The sequence below is a fragment of the Sesamum indicum genome, linkage group LG6, assembly GCF_026168435.1.
Source record: "Sesamum indicum cultivar Baizhima isolate 11 linkage group LG6, ASM2616843v1, whole genome shotgun sequence".
NCBI classification, from domain to species: domain Eukaryota; kingdom Viridiplantae; phylum Streptophyta; class Magnoliopsida; order Lamiales; family Pedaliaceae; genus Sesamum; species Sesamum indicum.
In genome coordinates this window covers 451724-468600 of record NC_142662.1, presented here as the reverse complement: position 1 = coordinate 468600, position 16877 = coordinate 451724, and the positions used below count along the sequence as shown (strand labels likewise).

The window sequence follows — 16877 nt, the reverse complement described above, 5'->3', positions numbered from 1 at the left end:
TTTTAGTTACGCAATTTAAATTATTTATTATTTTTAATTTTTAATTTTAGTTATAAATAAAAATAAAAGATAAATTATTTTTAAATAATTTATACAAGTGTGATAATTTTTTGATTTAAACTAATACTTTAGTAACTAATTTTTATTAATATTTTAATTATTAAAAGGTACATTTTTATATAGAGATTATGTAACACTCATAAACTTTTATGCATAATTATGGGACTAATTATAAATAATATTAAAAACTTTAAATTGATTAATAAATCAATTATGGTTTGAATTTGAATATATTAAAATTTAAAGGGATTAAGTTAAAATTTTATAATATTTGGGTCAAAATTATATAAATTTATAAATTTGGGACTAAATTATTATGTCACAAAAGTTGTCAAAATAAAAAATTAAAAAGAAAAAGAGAAGAGATGGAAAATTTTAAATAACAGCACGTGGGCTTCCACGTGCCACTAATATTTTAGTAAGGTGCACACCACCACTTAATATATATATATATATATATATATGTTATATGAACCAAACATGAAAGTATAAGGAAAGCTTTCATCGGGTTTTTCTTTTTCGTTTACAACAGATCGTCTCCATTAATATAGGTAAGTATTTAGTATTTAAAATTTTTAATTGATTCATATAATTATATTATTTAATATGTGAGTTTATTAAATTTAATTTTTACCATCCATTTAGGGTGTAATCCGAAAATTTAATAAATTTAGATATTTATAAATAAATAATTTGGTTAAATATTTGAATTAAATTTGTAATAACTAATTAATTAAATTACTTAATTTATAAGATGTATTTATTATTAAAATTGATTTATTCAATTTAATTGATTTTATTATTGGATTTTTAATTATATATGTGAATATTTGATTAATCATTGTATCAGAGAAGAACTGATGAAAAATTGATAAAAATATTAAAAAATTGTATTTGGGAAATATTAAAAGTTACATTGAAAACATATTAAATTTTATTAAAAAAATTATGATTTTTTTAGATAATTTAATTTTTAGAATTGTTATTACAAAATGTAGTTATACGAAGATAAAGGGGTTTAATGAACAAGTTCTTATGAGTTAATTGATTATATAATTAGATTATCTATTTATTTAGAAGAAATGGAACAAAGATTTGAGTATTGATTGAAATGAAATATTAAAAAATTATTAGAAAAATTATACGGTTAATATTTAATATTTTATTTAAAAATTATGATAGTCTTAATATATTGACTATATGAATATAACTTATTATAAGACTTGGGGATAAACTAGAGAACGGAACAATTCTATATACGCTAATTAAACCATTCTGAGCTCGATGTAAATAAATAATTAATATTATTTATATATGGTTCCTTTCCTTTTGATTTTACCTTTATGTAAATCTATAATTTCTGCGGAAACTAATCTATTTTGCATTATACGAATGGATGATGATTTAATTTGAATGATTATGTTGTGAAAGTAAAATGAGAAAATTCATTGAAATATTGCATTTGTTGAATGATATATTGTTGGTGCCTGTATAAAAATTTGTCGATATGAGATTTTACATGACTAGTTCTTATAAGAATGGTGATATGTAAAAATGAGGGTGTGTAAATTGAATATAATTGTGATATGAATACCTCTTGATGTTAGAATAGCCTATGTGACAAAATAAAATAAAAATAGCTATAATGAGATATGAAAGAGCTATAATGCGAAATGAAAAGAGTTTTGATGCGAAATGGGATTGATAAGTGTGTGTAGCATGTCAAGGGGATTCATTTAAATATTATGTGATGAATAGTGAGGTTAAGATAGTGGAGATAAACAGTATTTCTCCTTTCTGGCAAACTAAGAAATGAGGGATTTAATTGACTGTTACATCATGAGTTGATTACGTTGTGAAGTAAAATAAAACGTGTTAGAATCAAATGAATTATATTTTATATACGTTGCTTATTTTATCTTGTATGAAACTATATTTGATGTGCATGTATAGGTAGTATCGGTTATTTACTTACTGAGTTATGGACTCATTCCTCTGCTTATATTTTTTAGGAGTAGATCTTGTTGTCTATCCAACAAGGACTAGGTCCTAACATTGCATTTACAGTCAAGTCAGATCAGTATGCAATTTTCTCCTCACTTATCAGTAAAAATAAAAGTCATATTTTGGGAATATATAAATACGAATTGAAAATGTGGATGACCTGTTAACTAATTATAATAGTTTTATTTTGTGGTGTTTGATATGCGAATATATATATATATAATCTTGTGAGTGAGATGTTAATTGTATTTGTTGTGAAGATGAGATTACGTACGTATATTCAACAGGGACTGTATTATGTGCATATTTACATATACATAAATAGAGTTTACTTTAAGTATCATATTTATGAAAGATATAACGCAGTGCCATTTGAGGTGCTATGGATTAAAAAAAGTTAATAAAATAATTTAAACTTAAACTAAAATTTGGTATATAGAACCATATTATTTATCCCCATAAATATTACTTTCACCCCGCTCTACCTTTTGGTAATTTCAAAAACACCCCTAAGGATATTTCTATCCTTAAAAAATTATATTGGGAGACATTTTTAGGGCTTAAAGGCTGTTAGGAGTGGTTTTTGAAGTTTTTCAAAATGTAAGAGGATGGTTTGTATAAAAGGGCAATACGTGAGGGGCGTAAATGTAATCATCCCTTAAAAAAATGTGGGGTTAAAATGCTATTTTAGAAAGTTAAAAAACAAAAATGTCAAACGATACCAAAAATGCATTTAATCCAAATTTTACTTACTTTATACTTCCCTTCTATTTCAAATATATAAAAAAAATTTAAAATTCATCTGCATTTATAGGATGAATTGTGAATTGAAAGGTGATATATATTCAGTTTTAGGATTAGTATTGGAGATGGTGGAACTGAGTGTCAACCCTTTGTAATTAGTGCCTTTTGTAGTTTATAGCTTGGCAATAGAGACCTCATGATCTGGAAATGCGTTAAGACAGACAGATTCCTATGAAACACAAAACAACATTTCAATGATAATAATGATGCTTCACAACAACATTGCATTCCCAGATTGCCAGAACAGTAACACACGTTTTTATACGCTGTTATTATTACATCCACAATGTAATATTATCTGGAATAAAGGTTGTAAAAGATGAAGAAGCATCATCTTTATCTTTTCCTATGAAAAGCTTCTACCTATACATCCACATTATCTGCATTGTAAGATTCTGATATTTTCATCAATTTATTCCTCTGCCTTTACAACACCACCAAGAAAAGTTCAAAAATGAAAGATAAAAACTTATCCACTTTCGGGAGATTTGAATTGTAGTAAAAGTTGAAAGTGTACGTTCAAAAGTATTTACAGAAGTTCATGCTTCCTGATTCTGATTTATGTATGTAGATAAGCTATTAAAAAATACTGGGAATCTCAAGCTTCACCGTATGTTCACAACACGTTGAGCGGCTTCATATCTCTACTACGCACGTACGTCAGAAACTGAGATGGCAGTTCCTCAAGAAGGGCTTGGACCACTGAGATTTGTCCGCCTACACAAACAATCGACCATTTCTTATCTACATGTCAAATAAGAAAGAAAGGAAGAACGAAAGAACATAGATTAACATCGACTCTGTACACATGTAGTGTACATATGAGATGTAACACGTATTTGTTATTGAAATTCTAATCTGCCTGGAGAAAACGATGTGATTTTTAAAGTACTTACCATGCACTTCACGCATTGGAACGAACTGCACGATATCTCGTGTTGCTATCCGTCCGGTGGAACTCTCTAGTCGGCGTCCGTTGTCAGCATCGAGAACCTGGTGTAGATTCAAATTTCAGACACCACAGTTACTTACCTTAGCAACAATGAAAATATTATGTTCATAGTAAGGGTGGTAGACAAGATGTATACCTCCATTGACTTGAAATCCGCACCACCAACTCCAACGATGAGAATCGAGAGTGGCAAGTCGGATGCCCTCACCACAGAGTTTATGGTTTCTTGAAGATCGGAGACTACACCGTCCTGCAATGTTGAAAAGGTTATTACAGAGAAGAACATCATACAAATACTCGGTAAGAAGGACCGGATCGTCATGGTTTTGTGAATCGCCTACCGTTATGATCAACAGGATGTAATACTTGGCTTGGTGGCAAGAGAGAGAGTGACCAGCAATATCTGCAGCCTTTTTTATGACTTGACCGAACAACGTTGGTCCAGCAAGAGTGACGTTGTGTAAAGCACTCGTGTAAGCAGTCATGATGCCTTCGACACCTTCAACCTATACCAACAGGAGAAAAATGAGAAACACTGTTTCATTTGCAGATGTAAAAGCATCTTGCAACTTAGAAAGGATGCAAAATATTGTTTAAAGAACGAATCATTATGTTGTAAACAAGATCTTTAAATTGTTCTTACTTTCTTGTATATGGGAAGACAATTCATGCGGTAAGAGCATTGAGTAATAACTGAGAATATAGCTTCTCCAGTAAAGTAGATGGAACAATACAACCTCAACGTGATAATTGAAGCTATAATTTCTCAACTGAAGTAGACAGAATATTACCTCAGGTAGACTTCCGTTTAAGTTGAAGCAGTGAGAGACGGAGCCGTTGTGTGCTCTTCCACCAAATCCCCAAGCAGGGAAGCGCCTATCCGAATCATAAAATTGTATGACCTCCCCAACCTCCATTATAGCCTACAACGAGTTTGCAATATTAACACCCACATTACATTACCTTAGACACATTCAACTTATTTAGAGGAGGTTTCTTGGAAGCCAACGCGCTCCATAAAGTATTGCTGGTCTATGGAAATTATACTTCAAATATTTGTACTAGATATATAAAAAGAAACTTGCATGTCATGCAAACCTTAGGAACTTATACAATCTTGCTGGGCCAATTCTACCATTGTTTCTTAGGTGATGTTTTTGCTTGTTTAGTCCACTAGATATGTCAACTACTTACTCGATAAGGAAATAGTGTATATGTTCTTGTTCAGTGCAGTAGAATCCGCAAATGATTAATTGGCATGTAATGTAACTAAGAACTATGATTTGTAAAGATGATATACCTGCTGATAGGCATTTAGGCGGCCTAAAGGATCGATGTAATGCAGAGAATCGGGACTTCTGGGATTTCCATTGGAAGCTGGACGAACATGATAACGTATATAAGTCGGGGACTTCAAGTTGCAATACGAGCCATAGAAAAGAAAGGGAGTTTTTTTAGAATTGAATAGCTCATTACTGACCAGTAAAGTCAACAGCAACCATGAAACTAAGTTCAAATCCACTAGAGATATAGTCGAGGAAGCTGTACAGTTGTTTCTCGACGAATCTTTCCACAAACAATTCACTGTTTAGAACCTATAATATATACATACATCAGAGATGAAGAATTTACAGAGAGCTAGCAGGTACAGGGATTCAGGAGACTGTGGAAACCTTTTCATGATGCCTGAACCCAGAAGATGGTGCCATGATTTTTGCACCTGCTCTACTTTGGTAAAGATTTTCAAGTTCAGCGACTGATTTCTGTAATTTCCTGTTTAAAAAACAGAATCGATGCAGTATTATACCAGATGAACAAAAATTAAACAGTATGAGGAAGACATGCTTCTCTTGGAGGCAGACAGCCTCGACAAGAACATGCATGAGATCGACAGGTACCCGATCATCAGATGGTTCCCACTGCTATTGAAATCAAAGCACTCGATCACCAATGGGTTCTCCTGCAAAGAGAAAAGCAGAATTAGAAACCAGAAAAAAAGATTAGCATGGTTCTGAACTTTCCAGAAATCCTGTTTTCGCCTTTCGACATTTCTCGAATTGATTCTTTATTTCTTGTTAGTAATTCCTTTGTGAAGTAGTAAGTTCAAGATCCCATTATATTAAGAAAAAATATCAAGCATTACGGTTATGAAAGTAAGAAACAAAGCTTTGCTTTGTGGATAGAAATACACTTGCCAAGAATTTACCTTGCTAACAAATTGTTGCATGGTAAGGCATAGAGGTTTCCAAGTTGGATTCAAGTTGTTGTTCACGACTTCCGTCTTGCAAATAGGAATAGAACCACCAGTCTCAACAGCTCTAGAGATTCTCAAGAAAGGATCCTGCAAAATTATGTTCATGAAATTAAACAAAAAGTTAAAGATAAATAAGTTGAAAAATATAACATAAACACCACAGAGCATGGACCTGAAAACACATACACTTTTGGAAAATAGATCCTTGTTTACTAGATCTGAACAACGAAATGTGATCTCCAAAGCGTTCCTTGAAGCAACGGTTTCCTCTGCACGGACAGTGAGTGTTCCCAAGCTCCTGGAACTGTGTCCATCTCTACTACGAAGATTCAGGGTCAAGCTCCGATCACGTTTAGTCACAATCTGTCATGGAAATTAACAGAGATCAAATTGCACCACAAATTATTCACCAATTGAATTTTGTAAAGCAAACAAAGGGATAGAAATCGGATTTAATCTTTCCAAGAAATAGGAAGAAGTTCTACTACTGAAGTGATACACCTTAATATATTCACTTAAAACACCACAAGGAGAAACTCACCTCAGAGACAACACAGCTAGCTTCACCAAGGAAATCTTGATTTTCTAGCTTCAGCATCTGCAAATAGACCAAATGAATTTGAACCCAACCATCTAGAAACGACTAATGGCCAAAATCTGAAGAAAAGTTATGATTAAGATATCTATTCCAACTAAATGGAAGTAGGTATGTAGGAGTAACGATTGTATAAGATTTAAATGTATTTCGTTCTCCCTCATTACCACTCATCACTAAGAAATAAAAGATTCAAAAAAGAAAAAAAAAGATTGAAAATTAGATCAGCTTATACTGTGTAAAATAGGACGAATAGAGCAAGCTCTCAAGTCTGAAAGCGAAAGATGCATATCAGGGTTTCAAATATAGAAAAATGAGTTGTTCCAATGTGTGAAAAGACCGACAGATAACTCAAAGTCAAGAAAGTGTAGAGTTGAATCAACTTTGTTATTACATTCTATGAATGTATCAATCCTCATCTTCTCTTGTTAGAATTTGAGATCAAGCATTAGCTGATGAATGTCTATATGACGGTGTAGTGTTATATAAGATTCACAAACACGTGAAGTAGCGGAGTATTGATATCTCCATAGTTCTTTATGGTCGAATCAAAAGGCAAATATATAAAAAGTTGCTTCATTAAAGATACCACCATGACTGTTTATGATAGAACCCAAAATAGTCTATAATTTGAAAGAGTCGCATAATATTGCAGTACTGTAAGTGAAATTGAATATGAAATATTACTAGCAGAAATGCGGCGTACCTTCACAGGAATCGTATGATATTCTGTGTCCACATCATACACGCGAAAGCTGGAAATGATTATTTAGTTAAAAAAAAAAACCATTGGAGGCAGACAAATTACAAAGAAAAAGATCTAGGAATCCAAAAAATAAATCTGAATAGGATGTTTGTTGACATACACCAATGTTTGAACAATCTCAAAATGATAAGTAACGTTTATCTTCTGAATCCAAGTGGGGTCTAGGTTGTTCATTATAACTTCAGTGCGGCCAAGTTCCTCAAGCTTCCCATCTCTTCTCTTCATGTAAACTACTGCCATAGGATCACTCTGCAAGAAAGAAGAATCAGATTCTCCAGCTTGAACTTAAACACAAGCGGCCAAACTCTAACAGAATAGATCAGCAATTAGCTCAAGTAAATGCAACTGTTATGGTATTAAACAAGGGAAAAAGATAAGAGCAACACCCAACTCTATGGAATGGCAGTAAATTGTTGGCTATGCTGCTGTTATCTAGTTTTTCCAAACTCCAAGTTTTGAAGAAATTTTCTTTTTAATATAACAAGGTTTGCGCTTTTTCCTACTTCACTGGGGATGCTATGGAGGCATGCAAAATGTCAGTCCCAAATAAAATGGCTTAAGGCTGAGTTAATCGAGTTCAGGTGTATATAGACGTGGCGAAGTTGATAATAACTTAACCAGGGAACAGAAGTAAACAGGCCTTAATAAGACGACCGTGCTTTCAAACCTATATGGCTGTGGTTTGATTCCAATTCAACTACATGCAACCTAAGCAGCTCCATGAAAAGACGACCATGCTTCAAACCTCATAATAATTAACTAAACCTCTTCTCATACCTTTGATATGTAATCCCGATCACAAAGCTTTGAAGCTGATAGAGACAACTGCAACTCACAACAAAGGCAACGCGTTACGTCAAAGGAGTCAAATAGACTTCCAGTGCAAATGCAAAAGAGACTGATCAGTTAAAGTTACAGAAGAATAAGATATCATCAATCCTTTTTATTCTTTTATCAGCGAAGGAAGAAACTATACAATAGATATCCTCGTTCTTGTAAGACAGAAGACATGCAAAGTTGATTAGCCCAACTAAAATTCATGCAAAACAACATCGTCGATTATATGCGAACACGAGCAGTCACATAGTGAAAACTTATTACTTTGAGTAAAATCTTATCCGAGTTAAATTTAGCCGAGTGCGACCAATTACATAACAAGTGTCATGGCACATGAATTGGGGTCAAAAGTCTACTGTGAATAAAGAAGATGAATTAATATTGAAGCTTAAAAGGTCAACAAGGATTAGGACTTGACAAGAACAAAGTCAAATATTAGAACACCGATAACAACACAAAAGCAGCTTAAACCCCACGATCAAGTGATAACTCCCCCGTGGACCCCAAGAAGACCCGACAACCATAAAAACAGCAAAGGGTCGACATGTTGTCTTTTTCCCTTCTCCCTTTGTACCTCGATTGGCGTGAAAAGAGCAACTTCCCCTTTGGCCCTGAAGAAGTAATCAACGGCGTCGTTGTGGCAAGTGCCGGCGGTGGCGCTACCATCACCAACGGCGCCGCCAACAACCAACTGGGCCCCGCTGCCAACCGCCTGCTGACCGCCTTTCACATCAGAAAAGCAATTCCCCATGACAAGTAAACTAAAAAAACAATGGTTAATGTACTCCGTATATACGAATCCTTAATATCTGCGAACAGTCCCTCCAAATTCCAAAACGTGTTGTTGCAAAAGAGTCCTGGATGCCGATGCTATTTATATACAGAAGGAGAGAGCGCGTTTGTCCCTAGCTTTCTACCTTAAAAATGACTAATGAATTTCAAATTCTGTGTTCTAAATTAAGAAAAGGCAACAGGGTTTGTTGATCTTTGGTACGTTTGTTGGCCTGTTTACTTGGAAATTTCAAGTTCAACAAACTTACACAAATATGAATGTTCACGATTTATACAGGTTTTGAGAGAGTGCATTTTCTGCCAAATTTCCAGAGGCTGCGCCCATTCCAGTTCCTTCATTATTATTAAAAAATAAATAAATTATATAATATAAAATCTAAATAAAAAAAAAATAACATTCAAGAACCACAACTCCATGTCACGTAATTCCAATCCACAACTTCAGCTTTTAAAAAAATAAATGTATATTTTTTATTCGAATTACGAACGCAATTCACGACTAATTATATTTATATTATATAATTTATTTATTTTTTAATAATAAAAAAATAATTAACCCGCATTCTAAAGTCAAACCTTTGTTTATTTCTTGGATCATCAATTTTTAGGGCCCTTTCTCGTTGTATTAATGGGAACCATAATATGTATATATATGGATCTTCACGAACTACCAATCAATCTCTAGTGTCTAAGGTCCAACGTTGTCGCCCATCCCAAATGTTTTGGTGAAATTAAACATACGTTATGATCTATGTTGATTCTCTCGTTAAAATTTTGGTTAGCATACGTGAATCCTTCCAAACAGTTATACTGGTCACCAACCTTATTTATTACATCATAACAATAATAATAGTAATAATAATCTTACTTTTATGTTTTTTTAAATGATACATGATTTATGTTTAGGCAAACTTACAAATTTAGCCCAGTAGGATACACCCACTTCAAAAATAGTCCTCAGACGAGGACAAAATAGTTGTAAAATTGGTCTTTTTCATTTTTTGTCATTAAAATAAAATAATAAAAGACATGTGAAAAACACGTGTTTGTTAGTCGGTTTAGAAAAGGGAAAAACACTCAGATAAAAAGTCCTGCACTTTATAAATTCTTAAAAGTAGTCCGTCCCATCTTTGATTAAAAAATTGAATCACCATGATGTGTTAGACACAAACTCAATTGGCAATGTTTGCCTTCTTTTTTATTACACTCATGCACTCAACACACATGCACAAACTCAAAGTTCAAACACGGGACCTCTAATAAAAAAGTTTTGGCCCGAACCATTGGTTGTCTTTATCTCAATATCCAATTCTTTATCTTTTTTTTTTTTTAAGGATATCCAATCTGAGAGTTGCTGTGGCTTGTTGGGTCAAGTAATAAAAACAACTAGGATTTGAAGGGAAAGAAGAAGAAGCAACCCAAAGATCCATGGAGAGCTCTAAATAGAAGACTAAAATAATCAAATTAATAAAAAAATGAAAGACGACTCAGATCAACAAAATAGTGTTGAAGGATAAATGTTTTGGATAAGGGTACGATAAACTTTACATATGAATTATGAGTTCATAAGAAGAACATTTTGGATAAGGGTTGACACAAAGACTATAAAATGTTTGTTTCGATGACTTTGAGGAAGAAGAGGATCAAACATTCTGTGTCATTTCTCTAGTCTTGTCTACTCCTTTTTATTTCTTTATACATGTATATGGGTCCTGCGTATGTGGAAGATGTTCCATATTATTACAATTAGAGACGACTCAGAAGAGTCGTCGTCTACGCGTGACGTGAAAACTGCTGACATCTAAAACATGACTCACATTCTAGGATAGACCAAGCATTTATGGTCAGCTGAGGAGAAAACTCTCTGTCTCTTCATTATTGACATCTATGTATGTCTAGGACTCATGTTTATCAGGTCTTCCTTCAATATCTATCTATCTATCTATATGGATTGTGAATCAGTATTTGTTTTATTACAGTATAATAATACAAACATTTAATAGGAAATTTCTCGTCCAGAGAGGATTTAACAGCATGCAACTAATTACATCAAATTATACTGTTTTCTATTTGTCTTATGATTGATTACACTTAGTTATGGAGAAACCTGGATTCGGGTAATAGCAGGAAGGGTAAAAAAATGTCCCGATCGCCCATGTTCCCAGAGGTTGAAGTGAGGTTGTAACTATCGACCATGATCACAAAGGTTGAAGAGAAGGTGCACAAGTTATGGTTGGCAGCCAATCCAACAAGGCCTTGTTCACTAGATCTGGAACTTCATCGTGCGGACAGTGGCCTGCCTGTAGGTTCACGAGCGAAGTATTTGGATAGAATTCCTTGATTCTGAGAGCTTTAGCAGGACCAACCCAGGGATCTAAGTCGCCCCACACCAATAGCAACGGACAGGAGAGTTGGCTCAAGACACTGTCGAGTGTGTACTTTCTTTGGTTGGACATGAATCTTGTCATTAGTCTGCAGATAGTGAAGTGGAACTGTTATTACATAAAAAGAATAGGAAGATCTGTCGGAAACTGAAGGTTACATTATCAGGTCGTCCGTTAGAGAAGAAAGAGCTCAAGATTATCTCATTTGCATGTCAAAATTTCAACATTAATGACCATATGTTTGCTGAATCCTACCCTACTAACTTAGATGAACTTAAAAATGGGAGAAAAGACATTGGATCTTCTAACATAAGACGAACTAATCATAATCCAATAACCCATGTTTGCCTATCTCACAAATTTTATTCTCTTGCCATCAGTCGACAAAATTATCAAGACTACAGCACCCAGTTTCCACAACAACATGCAACATCTCAGAAAAGTCTGTAAGTCATTAAATTCTAAATAGATCGATGCTTTTTGAAGCGTTTGGAACACTTAAGAAACCTATAACCTTGAGATTAATTAAATACCTGTAATAAACTTCCCCAGCATTTGGGTCATCAGCAGGCCTTGTAATTGAATCAATGAGATAGTCATCCACATTTGCAGCATTAATATACACCTGAAATAAATGGGGCGATTCTATGACAGGTACAATTCATGATTAAGATCTAATGTAGATTTCTCCTGAGATAAATTCATGCTGTCTTATTTGGCTCAGCCAAAAGAAAAAGAAAGTGATAAGATGATGCAGGGCACCAATATCAGTCGACCTCATGGAATAACAAGTTAGAATTCAAGGAAATGTTCTTATAACTTTATCCAGGCTACACAACTTAATGCAAGATCAAGGATTTGACACATCCGTCAGTGATTTTATAAGTGAAGATTCCCTAACTTTCGTCCAATCTAATCAACAGATCCATCGTTGGAAAAGGATATAGAGAAAGTTGTTTGGGCGCGGGAAACCAACTCCACCGATATTCCAATTTCAGAAACTAGCGAGATTGCTATCAGCTATGTACGTTGATACTATGCAGTTCTGACAATTTGGCCTGCATTTTTCAGTCACGCTGTTCTGTTCTCCATATCCCATATCCAACATTATATTTGGCAAAACTGCAAGTCCGTATATTTTATATCTTAACATACATTGAAAGAGATGATATCTGTTCATTAATAAGCAGCATGCAGAACCACGAAAAGAAAATTCACTTGCATCACAGAAGGGATGCAAATATGCTTATGGAAAAATAAAGATTTTATGGCCATGGTAACAAGGAAGTTACATACACTTTTCAAGACAGACTCGATTCGCGATGGTTGCTTGGCTTGCCAAAATAAAAACCCAAGAAATACGCGTTGAAATATTTCCTTCAGAGGCTTGACAACAAACTTTTGCAAGACCGTTTGTTCAGACTCCATAGTTGCAGTAGTGGCATCACCAAATTGTCCAGCGGTGTTTAGCAATACGACCCCCTTAACTTGATCCTGCAGAGATGCTGCCGCCACCAAGGCAGTAAATCCTCCTAGACTGAAACATCAATTAGGTGTAGAAGTCATGGACTTAAATTGCATACACATAACAAATTATACAGCACATCAACGTAAATCAATGATATATAGAAACTAATGCAGCTATCATAATGCAATCCCATGCAAGTGATTCGCTCTGATCTATATGCATATGATCAAATATGTCCTACAAAGAGAATATGGAATAGGTACACAACAATAAAATAATGGGAAACTTAGCCATCAACGTATAGCAAGTATCGAGCGGACAAAAACAAATTAACACTTGCCTGTTTCCGACTAAAACCGCAGGTTCTTTAACTATCTCCTTCACGAAATCCACAACTTGATCTCTCCATACCAGAGCATCATATTCAATGAGCGCCTTCTCGCTCCAACCAAACCCTAGTAAATCCAGGGCGTAGACCTTATAATTCTTCGCCAATACAGGTATATTGTACCTAAAGAAAAGCAAAAGTGGGCAGGAGATCATATACCATATACTGAGTGCTAATGTCACTATGACTCCTCCGAAGCAGAAAATCAAGATTTCAAACATATGCAGCAGAGTGTCCGTCCAGGAAAATAACAAGGTTCTGATCCTTCAGACTTAGTTTTTTGTAAATTGCAACATTTTTACATGGATTGCTCAACAAAGGCCAGCAGCAAAACATGAAAAACTTGCTCAAATTTTCTAGAAAAGACAAAGGCCAACCTCCAATGAAATGCAGAAGCCCCAAAGCCATGAATCAGAACAATTGGGAAGCCCTCGCCTTCCACCACATAATGTATTTTTCGATCTCGCCACGTCCAGTAATTATATCCCTCCGGTTTAAACGGCAATTTCTCCAAACCTGAGCAAGACAGAACCAACCCACATCGTAACCAGGCATGAAACAAAATCAAAGACGTGTTAACCAGCAAGCAAAATCTCAAAGAGAGAGAGAGAGAGAGAGATTAGAATGAAGGAATGAGAGAAATTCTGCCTTGGGCTTGTGAGGGTTCTGCCGCAATAGCACTAGAAGCCATTATGGAGGCTCCAGCAGCAACAATTCCTTTCAACGCAAAATGCCTCCGGCTCAACCCGCATCTGCTTCCTTCAACATTTTCGAACAAAAGAAAAAGAGGGGCATGTAATTTCTCCAACTTGGTAAAGATTTTAAACAAATGCTGCTCAAAATCAAGAGCTTACTGTGAGGATGAAGTCTTGCGGAAGTTGTGCTGCCAAACAACTCTAATTTCACAGAATTAGGCAGAGCGGCGCATGAAGTTGACATTGGAATCTTGGAGCTGCAGAGGTGGTCTGAATTTGAAGAGAAGATAGAGGAAGATTCTCGTAATTAAGGTTTGTTTGAAGGGAGTTGGAGCTTGATTTTTGAGACATGACATGGAGTTCGAGTGGCTGTAGTGCATTTTTAAAGTTGTGGCAAAGCTGGAATACAAGTAACTCATTTCTCTTCCCGGCAAATTATTCATAACTCCCAAGTGTTTTTTTTTTTTTTTTTTTGGAATAGTTATATTTTTGGATCGGTAAAATTCGATATAATTACATATAAATTTTTTATAATTTAAAAAATTATATTTAGTACAACTAAAATTTATTGCAATCTAACAAATAAGTTTTCTTATTAGTCAAAATTCACTGATTTTTTTTATATTAACAAAAAAGAGAAAAAAAAAAAAAAAAAGCTATACTAACCCTTTCTTGATTTATTACAGACTAAATAAATATTTTTATGGTTAAATTGTCTTCATATGTTTTCACGCGTTTCTTCATATAAAGAGGTATCTCTTCACCATTATAAAGTAGTTTAGTTCGAGAAGAATTGTTTGACCTGCAATAAGTCAGTAATCAGTCCATCGACGAGGGTAAATATCAATTCTCATCCATTTTTTTTTATTAATATCAATAAATTCAGTAAATTTTAATTAATGAGGGACTTATTTATTATAAGGAAGCAAATTTCAGGAATACTAAATGTAATGTTCGAAATTATGAGGAATTTATACGTAGTTATACCAAATATTAAAGGAGAAAAAGTGTAATTATCCCTATTTTATTATTGCTGCTCAAATTTTCTCCAATTTTAATTTGTTGGGAAATTATTCATTCCGTATTACAATTAACCAGAATAAGAACACAGATTATTGTGGACTGGATGTGACCAACAATCCAGTCTCAGTTGATTTTTTTTTTTTAAATTCTATTACATATTTTATTTAACTAAGAAGCATGACGTGGAATACTTGAGTATAAATATATTATTTATAGTTAGTTATGAAAATATTAACTTCATAATATTATTTATGTTTCTATTATTGAAATATTATTATTGTATCATTATATTTTTCAAATAAATTGATAATAATTATTTTAATTGATAAGAAAATTATTTACTTCTATTTTTGTGATTCGCTTTCTAAATTTAATTCATACTATTAAATAAAAGGGGTTCTCCAAAATTAAACTTTTGTATTTCGTATTGGCTGATGTTATATTTCATTATCTTGTATCAAATTAATTAATATAATAAATAAAAATAATAACATTAAAAAAATCAATAGTAAAACTAAAATAATTAGTTAAAGCTCCTTATTTTGAATTATTTTTACAAGAAATTCCATTAATAAACAATTAACAATATTCTCCAATAAGGGTACAATCTAAAAATGTACCCCAGTAAGGATACAGATGTTTTCTCATTATAAGTTTAAAGACTCAAGAGATTCTCACTATTTTATATTTAATCATAAGTTGCACTTATTAGTATTGTCAAAATGATACGCCCATTACAAATTATATATAAAATAATCTAGAGAGAATATTAGTTCATAAAAATATTTTTGAAAATTATAAAATATATATAAATTTATAATTTATAATTCAAAATAACATTTTGGTCAGTTCATCACAAAAGTTAGATGGAAACATAACGGAATGAGCTCGTTGTTAAACGAACTTTAAAATCAGGGGGATATTTGTAATTTTTCAAACAACGAGTATGTATGTAATTATGCCAAATTTCAGGAAAGATGGTTGTAATTTACCCTATATATAATTGAGGATAAAATGATCAGTTTAGTATCCTTTTTTCCCTCTTTAGTTCCAAAGTTTGTAAGTTTTCAACTTGGAGTTAGTGTCAGTTCAAATAAGGAAAATTAGATTCATAGAATGATAATTTGTTCACATTCAAGAATTCAAATTTGTATATATGTACAACAAAATGTTCTATTTAAACTGGGATTTGGTCAAATACAACAGATCATACAATAAATGTGGTATATTTGACATATAATTGATCACTCTTCTTAAACTATAAATCAATCATATGACAAATGTATTACCTTTACCATGTAATTGGTTCATGTTTGACAAAATTCGATTTAAGTTAAAAATTTTCTATGCACACACTCCTAGTAAATAAATAGGGTAAATTGCATAACACCCCCTGTGTTTTAGTGAAATAGTGTAAAATATCCCTGTGTTAATTTTACAGGCGAGAAACCCCCTGTGTTATTTAAGATACAACAAAAAACTTCTAACCAAGAATGATTGACACTTGCCTATTTCATGAGTGGGTTTCAGTTTTGGCTTTTTTTAGGGTTAGTCTATGTGAATAAATGTCCATGTTGCCCCCCCTTTTGACATGTCAATTATTTTAATAAATAATATATTATCAATTAATCCAAAATATTATTTAATACAAATATATTTTAATAAATTATATTTATTTATAAAATATATCAATTAATTATTAAAATACCTAAAAAGTTAGTTTAAATATATTTAAATTATTTATATTTATTCAAAAAGTATATTAATTAAACATAAAAATATTATATTAATTGTTAAAATTATATCATTTAATATAAATAATTATTTGAATTAAAATTATCATGATAAGTATTTT

General features: G+C 32.8%; 2 protein-coding genes and 1 long non-coding RNA gene across 3 annotated transcripts; 1 reads left to right on the top strand and 2 right to left on the bottom strand.

Moving 5' to 3' along the window:
* The first annotated feature begins 531 nt into the window (after nucleotides 1–531).
* On the top strand, nucleotides 532–3740 carry LOC148787624 (uncharacterized). Its single transcript, XR_016065931.1, has 2 exons — nucleotides 532–611; nucleotides 3440–3740. It is a non-coding gene; the product is annotated as an uncharacterized LOC148787624 (long non-coding RNA).
* Nucleotides 3064–9368, bottom strand: LOC105165777 (protein BONZAI 3). The gene is made up of 16 exons (XM_011084904.3): nucleotides 8847–9368; nucleotides 8213–8260; nucleotides 7536–7684; nucleotides 7376–7424; nucleotides 6616–6672; nucleotides 6261–6437; nucleotides 6027–6161; nucleotides 5719–5780; nucleotides 5494–5593; nucleotides 5301–5415; nucleotides 5121–5197; nucleotides 4612–4743; nucleotides 4162–4326; nucleotides 3957–4070; nucleotides 3765–3861; nucleotides 3064–3585 (listed from the first exon to the last, which is right to left on the bottom strand). The coding sequence occupies exons 1-16, from the start codon at nucleotides 9021–9023 to the stop codon at nucleotides 3485–3487; spliced, it is 1755 nt and encodes a 584-aa protein (XP_011083206.1). The 5' UTR covers nucleotides 9024–9368; the 3' UTR covers nucleotides 3064–3484.
* A 1645-nt stretch (nucleotides 9369–11013) lies between these two features.
* On the bottom strand, nucleotides 11014–14373 carry LOC105165778 (alpha/beta-Hydrolases superfamily protein). The gene is made up of 7 exons (XM_011084905.3): nucleotides 14159–14373; nucleotides 13953–14063; nucleotides 13682–13820; nucleotides 13257–13427; nucleotides 12745–12985; nucleotides 11982–12073; nucleotides 11014–11536 (listed from the first exon to the last, which is right to left on the bottom strand). Exons 1-7 carry the CDS (start codon nucleotides 14241–14243, stop codon nucleotides 11263–11265), a joined length of 1113 nt encoding a protein of 370 aa, XP_011083207.1. The 5' UTR covers nucleotides 14244–14373; the 3' UTR covers nucleotides 11014–11262.
* Between the last annotated feature and the right edge of the window lie 2504 nt (nucleotides 14374–16877).

What these genes read in the sequence shown, in the direction of transcription:
- LOC105165778 (XM_011084905.3), bottom strand. Translation starts at nt 14,243, where the DNA reads ATGTCAACTTCATGCGCCGCTCTGCCTAATTCTGTGAAATTAGAGTTG. An exon ending in AGAACCCTCACAAGCCCAAG is followed by an intron (nt 13,821 to 13,952) that starts GCAGAATTTCTC and finishes TGTCTTGCTCAG; the next exon opens with GTTTGGAGAAATTGCCGTTT. An exon ending in GCTGGGGAAGTTTATTACAG is followed by an intron (nt 11,537 to 11,981) that starts GTATTTAATTAA and finishes CACTATCTGCAG; the next exon opens with ACTAATGACAAGATTCATGT.
- LOC105165777 (XM_011084904.3), bottom strand. Translation starts at nt 9,023, where the DNA reads ATGGGGAATTGCTTTTCTGATGTGAAAGGCGGTCAGCAGGCGGTTGGC. An exon ending in ATCGGGATTACATATCAAAG is followed by an intron (nt 7,685 to 8,212) that starts GTATGAGAAGAG and finishes TCTTTCTTGCAG; the next exon opens with AGTGATCCTATGGCAGTAGT. An exon ending in GGTTCAGGCATCATGAAAAG is followed by an intron (nt 5,416 to 5,493) that starts GTTTCCACAGTC and finishes TATATATTATAG; the next exon opens with GTTCTAAACAGTGAATTGTT.